The sequence below is a fragment of the Rhea americana genome, unplaced genomic scaffold, assembly GCF_003343005.1.
Source record: "Rhea americana isolate MKP2758 unplaced genomic scaffold, rheAme1 scaffold_9, whole genome shotgun sequence".
Classification (NCBI taxonomy): Eukaryota; Metazoa; Chordata; class Aves; order Rheiformes; family Rheidae; genus Rhea; species Rhea americana.
Window position 1 is genome coordinate 3,185,681 of NW_028187088.1, and position 12,065 is coordinate 3,197,745.

Here is a 12,065-nt window from a genome sequence, read left to right on the forward strand (position 1 = left end):
GTTTTATCATTCTGCTTTCAGCTTCTGAGTTTATTGCACATACTGCAAGGTTCATTACAAGAATCTACCCCAAAGGAACAAGAACGAACTCTTCAAATTATAATCCTCAGGAATTTTGGAATGTCGGGTGTCAAATGGGTAGGTACACTTGCAAACACTTTTGTATTCACAGCTATACAAATACAAGAGCTTTTTCTTATTGAAAAGTTATATGGGGGGATATAATATTAGTTATATATCTTACCTCAGTGGCATGACTTTCTTTTTCTATTGTCTAAACTTTCTATTATCTAAACTTCCCCTTCGATCTACGTATCCTAGTAGTTTTGCATCCTAGAATCCATAAATTCAGATATAGAGTTACTTAAACAATTTTTTCAGTTTGCTTTTGTAATTAATTACAGTTAATACTTGTTTAGAGCTATAATCCCACCCCAGATATCTCAGATTATTATTAATTCATTGATTCCTTTAAACTACTACAGAATATTTTCTATATACTTAGAGAATAAGGAATATTTGCAGTATACTAGGAAAAAACATAACTAAGAACAATATATTGAATCTTATTTTGTACTACTCCCAGCCTTAAGAATAGGCAAAGCATGGTTTTATCATATAAAATACTGTAGCAAAATCATGTACATATGCAATCATATACATAAAAAACTTTCAATAGCTAAAACAGAATTTTCTTCTTTATCTTCATAGAATTTCATTTTTTATTAACAATTCTATGATATTTCTCTGTGGCTTTCTGTAAGGAGAGTCTAAATAATAACTCATATTTTACAGCTTGCCTGTTTCAGCTGATATTACAATGTTAGATATATTACCTTATGTTTTGAGGTAAAAGTGAGCATGTTATGCATTAAGCACTGTACCACTAGACAGGATAATTTGCAGTACACCTTACAAGAAAATTAAAATAGATTACATTCTTTTCCATTCTGTATTAATCCAATTTCACAATCTCCATGCTTGTTTGTCAGCTGTGTTCAAGGTATGACTAGGGCATCTTCATGAGGAGAAAATGGGAATGGTAGTTTATCCTTTTTTAAAATTGCTTCCTTACTCAGCTGAGGTCTAACCTTCTTTATAGTACTTTTTAGTTGGCAAGGAAATAGAAGAAACTGCTGATTTTGCTAAAGATAGAAGCTGTTGGAATTCAATTACTTTTGCTTCCTCCTAAGGATGGCCCTGTAGCATTGATTTAGAAGAGGTGATGGAAGGGTGTGTTATTTAGGATTTTTTCCACAGCAGTGTAATCCTCATCTGGAGGATCTTTTGGATTTTTCACGTATTTTATGTGACCGGGATATCACAAATGCAGCCAGCATGGGCACAACACTTAATATTGGTGACAAGAATTCCCAGATTGTGATAAGCAGTATACGTGCCCCTACAAAGAAGTACTCAGATGCTCCTGATCAGCAGAAGACCAAAAAAACAGCTGGGAAATGCTGCTGCTGTCTCCGGTGACTGTATACAAACAAATTAAATTTAGCACTTGCATTTTCTGTACAAAGTTTATTTTTAACCTGAGCAATGAAATAACAATAGCTTTTGTTTATTTTCAGTCCAGTTTAGTCTTTAATTTGAGAAGGTTAAAAATAAGCATGACTACTCAGCAGGCTTTTGAAAACCTCTTACCTGTAAGCACTTATAGCTGTAGATAAAAGCTTTGCTTCGTCTTTTTGTTCTTCAGTTTAAAAGATCCTCAGTTACAAAATCTTCTTCTAAGTCATTCTGTTCCACCTTCTTCAATCTTAGATAAAGTAGAGAGTTAATCTTTTTTGCAGCCATAAATATTCTGCCTTTTATTCTTACACTGAACCAAGGGTGCCTGAGGGAGCTTGGGGGGTGAACAGGGCAGTTTGCCTCAGGTTCCCTGTTTTGAGAGGTAATAGAGGTGTTCTCACCTTATTACATTCCACTACCTGCTCATACAGAGAGGGTCACAGCTTTGCCTTTGCCTATAGGGCCCTGGTATTCCTATGTACCCTTGCTCCAGCCTCTCTTTTTCACTTGTTTCCTTTCTAAGCTCCCAAAATGATTTCGAGTTCCAGTTACCTTCTCAGAACTGGTGTTAACAGTGTGCTATTTCCAATCAAATATGCACATGAGTATTATTTAACATTAATATTATTTAAATTAATATTTAATTTATATTTAAATGACTGGTATGTAATATTTCCCCAGCTACTCTCCTACAACTATTGAACTTAAAAGGAGCATCATGCCACAGCTTTCACTGTGAGATTGCTGTTTCCATTTCCCTGGCCCTGATTGCAAGCAGTGGAGGACTGCCTCAATTTCTTACTGTGTGCTGTGCTACCTCAACATGCTGCCAATTCCACATGGTTGATCTAATGTGGGAGGTTGCCTGAAATCATCCAGCCAGAGCTTTCTGTTCAACAAAATAGTTGAACCATACTCAGATCTCAAAATCCTTCAGTAGTTGTCCCATTGTTTAACTTTGGCTGCCCATACTCACTGTTGTAGTGATATATACTCTTATGACTACAACAGATGTAAAAATTACTAGTTAGTATAACTTTGGTTTGTATCTGTGTCATTATGCGTATTATTTATGGTAATGATTTGGTCTTTGGTGAGTTATTGCTGGAAGCAGCTTGCTGTCATGACCTTACCATGTCAAATTTGTTTGATTGCATTCTGCCTTCGTGGTTTATCCTCCCTTGGCCAACATGATGCTATCATGCTATCATGAGACCTTTCACATGAGCTGCTGTGCTCTCTTGAGTAGCTCACTCAGTATTAAAGACCAGCAAGATTGTTTCATATTTCCAGGGAGCACTAGACAGAGGTGCTTCATTTTAAAATGAATTTATCACTCAGGCCAAAAATATTGCAGTTTACTGGTTTTGTTTGCAGCTTCTTTTGGAGGAAGCCTTTTAATCTCTATACTGATTTCTGTAAAGAAGATCTCACACAGGACTGAAGTTTTTCAAACTGACTACATTTACTAGTGACTCAGAGTAGACTTTAATGCCAAGTCATTCTGAAAATGTGTATCCTAAATGTATGATTTTTACTGTATGGGGGGATGTGGGCCCATTCCTGAAAGTATTAAACAGGAAGTGGTTAGATCTGCCCTCTTGGTCACATCACTTCTTCATTTAAAGAAACATTTCTCTCATGGGTGTAGGCTGATTATAAGCAAGTCTTTGCATATATTATTTTCAAGGCATGTCAGATCTAATCTTGATTCCCTAACTTGTTTTAGATAAGTGTTTGGCAGAAATATGACTGTGCTCCAAACTGCAGTTCTCAAAGCTCCACTCAGTGAATCTCATGCTGATGCCCCTCCTCTGATTTAAAACAGACTCTTTTTTAAAATTTTGTGTCTGTGCTATGTCCATATATTTCACATCCTGTGTCAGCCTACCACTGCACTCTCCACCCCATAAACAGAATTAAGCCCTTCAAGGTCCCTTTAACTACTTTCCAAAAAAACTCCACAGGACTCTCACCTTTCTCCCTCACCTATTCCCTTCCCTCACCTCCTTTAATCCTCCCCACAGCTATGTCACCCTCCTCACTTACCCTTAGCTTCCCTTAGCATCCCTAACTGTTCTAGCTGAGCAAAGGAAATATCTTAAGACTTGTCCTTACCAGCAATTTTCTCTAAACTGCTCAGAACATACTAACTCAAAGCACTCTGGCACTCCGCTAAAGCAGGCTGAAATGGACCTACAGGTTTAAGATTTGCTGGGATGGAAGATGAGAATTATGTGATTGTGTACACATAGGAAAAGAAAGAAAAAAAAACACAGTAAAACATACGGAGTTTCCTCAAACTCACTTTTGGATTTCACCATGTACTCACTTCCCAGTCTCTGAAAATTAAGGCTCATAGAAACAGGATAGATTTTGTGAACAAACAGGTCTTCTGGAGAAAAATACCTAAAATAACTTTTTATAGTCTGAAAAAATTAGTATGCCTCATTCATAGAACTGCAGCACAGCACTGGAAAGAACTGGCTTAGCATATCCATATCTCCTTTTTATTTACTAAATAAAATGGAAAGTAAAGGTTTATGCATGGAAAGAAAATTCAGGACTGTTATTTAAATAAACATATATCAAATGTATTATATTTCCTGAGAAAAATAGAGCAAAAAACAAAACAAAACCTGAGTGAAAAAAAGAGAACAACTTAAAGAATACTCTTTCAAGTATGTCCTTTGCACTGGTGCAATAGAAAACATTTTCCTATATATTACAAAAGTTTAAAGGAATGACCAAAACATGTCATAAGTTATATGAAAAAAATCAGGGTTTTAAGGCAGGTACAGTATTGTGTGTTTAGAAGAGCCTAAATGAAGCACATGTTTTCTGGAGCACTCATATAAATTTATATACCATTGTGAAAGTGCCACTACTTGTATGATGGATTTTTTTTTTATCAAAGTTTTGTTTTTGGCCTGTAAGACAGAAATGCTGTTTAGCAATTTTGTCACATCTGTTTGTGGCTAAACCATGTGCTCAATAATATGGTAAAAAATAATGCATAGAAAGATGGGCCAAAAGGGATTCTCTAGCTAGTTCTGATTTTAACCTCAGAAGATACCTAGGGAAAGAAACATGGTTATTTAGATCTTGTTACGTCCTATATATGTAGCTAGAACTGGCTGTCAGTTTGACCTTACTAGACTTCTGAGTGAATGAAAACTTGAAGAACAGCCAGGATTTGGAAACTGTAATAGTGAAAACAGAGAGCAGAGGCTCATTAATTTATTTTGGAATTTTCAGTTGTTGTATGTTTGCTGGGAAAAAATATTTTCCTTTCTTTCTGGACAAATGGCAGAACTAGAGAAAATAGATTTTTTTTCCTGAGATAAATTAAATATGTGGTGCTTGATCAAGGAAAGATTAGAAATCCTCACAACCTTATTGAACACTACATTAATTTCTGAGTATGTGATGGAGTGTCAAATATAGCAATGGAATTTAAGAAATAGTGGTATGGAATTTAAGGAAAGCCACTGGCTGTTCCCTTTAAAAGACTGTGGAATACTACTTTTTCTTATATTTACAGATTTAATTAATTTTCCAGTGTAGTAATTCTTTATTCTTTGTAATAACTTCTATTGAATTTATTTTCTAATATAGCAAAAATGTAAAGCAAGCATTTTCTATAATGTGAATTTTTTCAACAGTCAATGCTGCTGCATCTGAAGCAAATTTAGAGTATCTATTGCATTATAGTTTCAATTGTTGCTGCTTGAAATTCTGATTTCTGAAGTAACATACTTTAGTATGTTGTATATCTTGTTAGCTTATTAGATTGCCTCACTAGCTCTTCCTAGTATGTGATACTGTGGTTAAATACTGGTGAACAGCCTTAATCTATCACTGTAATCCTTAAAATTTTGCAGATGACTGAAAAAAACAGATACATCAAAGCTTTTAATCTTTATTCATTCTACACCTGAAAATGTAATAGTTAGTCTTGAGCCATTAGGTAGATCCTCAACTATGTTTCCAGAACTGGCTCCAGATTTTGGCCCAATCTGAGGTAATGCTTCTGCTCAAAGGCGGAGAATGAATTTGATATTTTGTATGGATCATGCCAAAAAAACACTACCAGGCTGTTCTGTATAGCTGTCCTTTCAGACTTGACCTCTTTCTTTGGGCTCTCTGTGGCCTTATGCTACAGCTGAGCCATGGAGAGTGTACCACAAGCAGGAGAAGAAACATTTCCTCCCAAGCCAATGAATGCCCTCAAAGAAAGAAATGTGAAGACATAGACAAGCTTTTTTTGGTTGCCAGCTCCCCTCCCGGCTGAGGTTTCAAGGATGAGACTAGTCATCACAGAGCAGCTGCTGGTTTACAGAAATGGAGGTCCATGTCTATATCGTTGTTTTTTTCACAGTTTGGTTTTAAGAATCTAAAAAAAAAATAATCTTTAGGGAGTGGAAACTGGATCTTGCACAATTGACACATAAATATTATTAAACACTTTTGAATGGTCTGTTCTGGAAAGATAATGTCAAATAATCAAATGAGTTTATTATTAACGAAGTCATATAGATTAGGAAAATAATTCACACCTCTAATGTTTCGCATAACTGCAATGATTTATGGACCACAGTGAAAATGGTTGCTTCACTTCATATTATTTATTCTCAGATGTTCCCAGCCCAATGGGACAGCTATTAGAAACAGAGACTCCGAGGATGTGATTAACCTCATCCTTGAGTATGGACCCATTTTTGRTTACACTGTTCCTTACTTCACTGACTAAARCCTTGATTATAGACTGGCTCTAATGGGACAGCTAACACATGTGTAGGCACCTACAAGTTAACSGAGAGAATATCCCCCTTACGTGTGAAGCTATCTGAGCACATTCACCCTTCCTTTGGAAAGGGTCCATGGTCTGGGAGGTGTTYGGAGCAAAGGTTTCACGTGCACTTGGGTTGCCGCAGAGCCAGCTTTTTCTTATGCATGTGTGTAATAGATACTGGAATGTCACTTAAAAGACAAGAAACTCAGAAATTTCTTTTTGTCAGTATATGGTTGACAGTAATCACAAATTTGTTTTTCTGGCTAGCTTCACTATATCCATGACTGAAGACAATTAACAGAATTCTAAATAATGTTATATGAAATCTAGTGATTTTAAAAGAAAGGTGGGGGGAAAAGAGCATCAGTTGCAGGGACACAGTTGCCTCTGAACATCCTTTCTGATTTTGTTCTAAATGCTGTGCTTGAGAGCCAAACAAAAACAAGAAAATGAAACTGATAATACACTATGTGCCAAGAAACACAATGCAATCAAATAAAAAATAATAATTTTAAAAAATTATCTCYCTCAGGTGTGAAATAAATGCAATGAAAATGAAAAGCTACTCAGACCAAAGTGTAATTTTCAGGCATATTAATTAAATAAACAGTTTAGGTTTTTAGCTTTGATAGTTTATCAGAAATGCATTAGGTAGTTTTCCCATGAGAACTTCGCAAGAAAAGATCCTTGACTGTAACCGATTGTAGCTATACTTGGTAATGGACGGTGAATTATTTTTAATCATCTAACATCTTTCTATCCAGTACAGCTACTTGTAAAATAGGAAAAAGGGSAGCAATCATTAAAATGATCACGTTCTTAACATTTCTAATTGAATTGATCCATACATTATCTTTAGAACTACAGTATTGAATTGACCCACAGACAGGATGGACTGGCTGGCAGGTTGCATGTTCTGATCCTGATGTGTCAGACAGTTATGCATRTTGCTCAGATGAGTATATCTTTTACTATAGCAGAGTATCTCATAAGTCATTCATAAATTAAATATCTGTAGAACAAGAGCATCTGTTTCAAAATATGTCAGTGATGAGCAAAGCCAGAAATGCTACTTAAACTTAATAAAAGTTGGAGGTTGAGTAGATAAAACCCCATTTTATTCTGCAATGAGAAGTACATCCAGTTTGACCAAATTCTTTGCATGTAGAAGAAAAAGATATAAAAATGAGAAATGTATTAACACAGTTTGTATGTCAAATATATACTACTAACTGAAGTCCACTGTCTGTTGTAAGGAAGCAAATCACTTTATACTTGAGAACATGTCTTCTTCTGGTAGACAGTAAGCCCTTGTTCATGAGGGCTGAGTGGGATCTCACCCATTTGCTGGCTTGGCAAGAGGGATGGAGCAATCTGAAGATTTTAAAAGCACTTAATGCCTAAGGTCATCGGGGTTGTTAAGGTTGTTTAAAAGATGGCTTTGAAAGATATGTTTACAAGCCTGGGTTTACCCAGAGACAGCAGTGGGGATCAGAGTGATGTGTTAGATAGGACCAGAGGAGCAAGCAATGCTCAGGATTACTGCAGCCTGGGTAGGCTGCCACACTTCAGCAGAGAGTCTTAACCTTGCTTGAAGACTTTCTAGTTATCAGAGAGATCAGGATGAAAAAAAGATGTTTAAACATCAGTGCATTCCTCCGTTTTCCTAGATTACATGCTCTGGCCTTTTGGTGATAGGGAACATACTATATTCCCTACTTCTGCTGTTAGTGAGAAGGGTTCTCAGCACATTGTAGTAAGCACTGGTTTTCTCTTATGCAAATTCCATCAGAATGCATTTTAGACTGAATATTATTTTCAAAAGGAAACATTATTTTTACTTGAGGATATTGTGATAGTTAATGTATGCATAAGGCTTAGAAATTAATATTATATTTATCATTCAGATAATGAAATTATTATCGTATTTTATTTTGATAAAATGTATTACTAATAGAGATCATCCCAGTGTGTATAATCCTTCTGTTAAATGAGTGTTTGCTGCCTAGTATATCTAACAACCAACAATTCTTCATCATATGATAGTTTGTCCTTCTTTTAGATGTCTTCAGGTGTTTTCAAACTAATTTAACGAATGAATATCCCCCCCCTTCATTCACTTTATGAGCCATCTCACATTTGGTTAGTATGCCTTACATTTAGGCTGTGGATGAAATCTTTTAAGAGCCACCTGCCTCCCTTTGGAAAATGTGATGTGGACTAGCCAGTCATGTAARGACTTCTGAAAATAATTCTGTAAATTTGGGCAGTAAGAGAGTGGCTGCAGCTGTGATCTGGATTAGAGGATGAACACTCTGCACATAGCTCAGAATGGGATAAATGGAGTATCTTCAAATTYGTGTCATAAATGAGCCCATAAGCAATGACAAAATAAGCTGTTTCATTAGGATATGGGTCCTGCGTTCAGTTCAAGTTTTGGATATGTAARCTGTAGTAGATAGTTTTCTGCATACCTGACACTAGTGAGTCTTCATCTGGAAAACTGCATCGATCGTGAGCAGCCCATTTTAAGGACATAGGCAGACTGGAAAGAACTGAGAGGACAGCAACAATCCTGATCAAAAGCTTTGAAGTGTGATGGTATGTTTCTTTAAGCCCGAATGGGTGAAGTAAATTCCAGGGACATGACCATCAGCACTGAGTGCCTTTTGCAAATGGTATTCTGGGAGTTTGTTTAGAATTCAAACATTCCGAAATGGATTTTAAATAGCACAAAATGCAGTTAGCTAGCTCATTTTAGAGAAAATCAAGAATAAATGTGTGTTTATTCATTTAAAAGTCTTCCCTTTTAAATGCAGAAAATATATTAAACTTCAAGTTAGTAATACAGCTAACAGTACCAGAAAGCAAAAGAGAAAAAAAGAAAAAAGACAATAAAAACGTCCTGGCAGAGGGATCTTTTTGAGAGGCAGCATCACAGACAGAAGACATGCAGCTTTCCTTAGCTGCCTTCAAATCATAGTCAYTTAGGAATCTCAGAATCCCAGTTTGCATTTTATATTTCAAAATCCTTTGCTTTTAATCTAAACATCACTTTATAAACACYTACATCTTGAATGGTAGTGCCCGTGGAAGGTGTTATTTGAATACTTAACTTGTACTTGKTTCTGCAGGACTGACTAGAGTATGCTGCTTGTGATGCACAGATTTGGGCTTAAATAGACCCTCTGTGTTCCCCTGTGTGTTATAGATTACTTCAGCTCTTCGGAGCTAGCCTATTCCCTAACTTGTATTTGCTATATGAAGTTTTAACAACCCTGGCCACCAGGGACAACCACTGCAGCTTTGGCAGTTTGGAAGAAGACTTGAGTGTTAAATATTCTGAACTCAAGATTAGTCTCACAGCTCCAGAAAGACTTGGAGAAGATCAGCTTTTGGTGCAGGAATCATACAGAAAAATTCTTTTGCTCAGAATGTCCTTCAAGTCCATATTGTGCTCTGCTGTTTCAATTTTGATGTCAATATCAAAAGGCTTTTGACAGTTTATGGAAAGACTGAAGAGAAAGTTTAACTTATAGAGGGTTAAACTTCAGGTGACCTTTACTTTTCAATAAGAATCATACCATAAGATGATGTGCTATTCAGATGGTTGCATAGTAAACATATTTGGGCTTCTTTCCAAAAGAAATCAGAGGTTTTTAGCTCTCTTCACACAAGCATTAATAATTTCTACAGTTTCATAAATGAGTACAAAGCACATTACAGAAAGTTCTGTTCTTGAATTCAGCAAAACTAAGATGAAATATTGGATAGAAATTCAGTTTTCTTTACAGAAGGATGTCAAAACTGGAAAACACAGAATCTTTTTATTTAGGAACTTTGCCATTTCTCAAAAATTGTAAGGATTATAACTGCATCTGATTAAAATGAAAAACCATACATTGTTAGTGTACCACAGAGTACTGTTCTAGAGAGCCCAGGCAGCTAGGAACCTTAAAAATAGTTGTTGTAGGCATATGCATCTCAGGGAGAATAATGCAAAATCTTGTATTTATTTATTTTACCCCAGTTATATCTTGCAATATCTGAAACTCAGTAGGTAAATCAAAAGTACTATTCAGTGTATTTCTAACTTATTCTAAGGTAAAATTAAATTAAGTAAAATACAGTCTTGGTGTCTGAAAATATCAACCCATAATAACATTGCACTTCACTTGTGTTGCAAAATTATTTTTCCTAATGTGATACACTGTAACTTATTCTGTTTTGCTTGTTTCTGTTGTTAAATCAGATTTTCCTGCTCAGTAGCCTATGATGCTTGACAAATTTAGAAAAACAGTCTCATTGTGTGCAGTCGTGTAGTTTGTTTCATCATATGGAAGCTACAAATACATTTACCTTACTTTTTCTACTGTTTGAAGCCACCAGTATTTGACTTGCCTAAATAGTTACACTCTTTATATCATTTGTTCCCAAAGTATGGTCTGGGAAATACCTGTGGACTGAGAGATCTGGAGTTATTTGCAAATCATCCCAGGGCCAAGGCTTCAAGGAGCCCTTCAGAGCTGCAGCTCCGTAGCATTTACTGCAATGCTTGAATCAATGGATTAGATACTTCTCTTGCAATATAACAAGAATCWTATGGCATCACATTTGGGCCTATTTCTGGATAGTGTGTTGAGTTGTGAAAACAAAATGTGAACCACTGCTAAAAATATGCCAAGAGAGTACTTACTTTCTCTATTAAAAGCCAGAAACAGAAGTTTATCAGGTACAATGGGCAATATAAACATTTAAAAGTCTAATTTCTGATGTCAAAGGTAAAGTAAGCTTAAAGTTCCTCTGTGTAGTCATATCTATATCAAAATCTATACCTATATCTGTATTTACATCTGAGTTCAAACCAGGAGTGTATGTTGTGTTTTGTTGGTGGTGTTAGCTTTTTTTTTTTTTTTTTTTTTTTTGTTTTAAGCATATATCCTAATTGTTTCTATTTACTGCACTTTTGTTCATGCTGAGGAGCAATTGTGGCAAGCGCAGATGGGTTTCCTTCCAGATGAAACAGAAAATGCTCTCCACAAGTGCTTCACATGTTCCAGCTTTTGACAGCCATTGAGTCCATGGGGCCAGAATAGAGCGCCTCTGAAGTAACCCCACCAAAAACATATGTAGTACAAACACTCAGTCCTTAGCACCAGTTACTTTGTTCTACAGATCTGTTACCATTTGTGTCCTTTACTATGGAAATGTAAAAAGAATTATCAAAGCAATGAAGGAAAAAGGAATTTTTGCAGTGAAAAAGATTCAAATTTCTTGATTTTCTTCCATGAGATAAGGATTTCTGATAGATTTATATTAGCTCATAGGAACACGTAATAAAGTCCTCTTCCTGAATTGGTATTAGGGGCCACTTGTACTTCTTAAAGCCTTCCTTTTTTTCCTTGCAAAGCCATCAAGTAAATGACTTTTTATCATTTTTTATTTAATAAAGTCATGTTATCATTTTACTGATTTGACTTGTGCATAWTCTATTCTGAAAGTTACAGGAAGCTCCAATGTACTGGAATAGCGCAAAATTTCATTAAACAGGTCTATTGAAGTGTTGGCTTTATCTCACAAATTATAATATCCTGTTGATGAGAAGTGTGCTATTTTATTATTTCTATTGCAGCAAACCAAAAAATGTTTTGAGTTGCCAAGGAAAGGAAACTGTGGTGTATACTAGCATTAAACATCAGTTTCAGAGGATGAAGCCTGAAGGAAGCATTTGTGCACATAAATTTAAGAA

General features: G+C 35.7%; 2 protein-coding genes across 2 annotated transcripts in view; one reads left to right on the plus strand and one right to left on the minus strand.

Annotated features, from left to right (window-relative positions):
- Positions 1-12,065, plus strand: part of PLCZ1 (phospholipase C zeta 1) — a 57,347-nt gene that overhangs the window by 37,472 nt on the left and 7,810 nt on the right. The window contains exon 9 of the mRNA XM_085324066.1: positions 22-138. Coding sequence (XP_085180192.1) covers positions 22-138 — 117 coding nt within the window. The remainder of the gene's footprint in view (positions 1-21; positions 139-12,065) is intronic.
- PIK3C2G (phosphatidylinositol-4-phosphate 3-kinase catalytic subunit type 2 gamma) overlaps positions 5,891-12,065 on the minus strand; it is a 220,371-nt gene continuing 214,196 nt past the window's right edge. Inside the window, exon 32 of the mRNA XM_085324048.1 lies at positions 5,891-5,917. Coding sequence (XP_085180174.1) covers positions 5,897-5,917 — 21 coding nt within the window. The 3' untranslated portion in view covers positions 5,891-5,896. The remainder of the gene's footprint in view (positions 5,918-12,065) is intronic.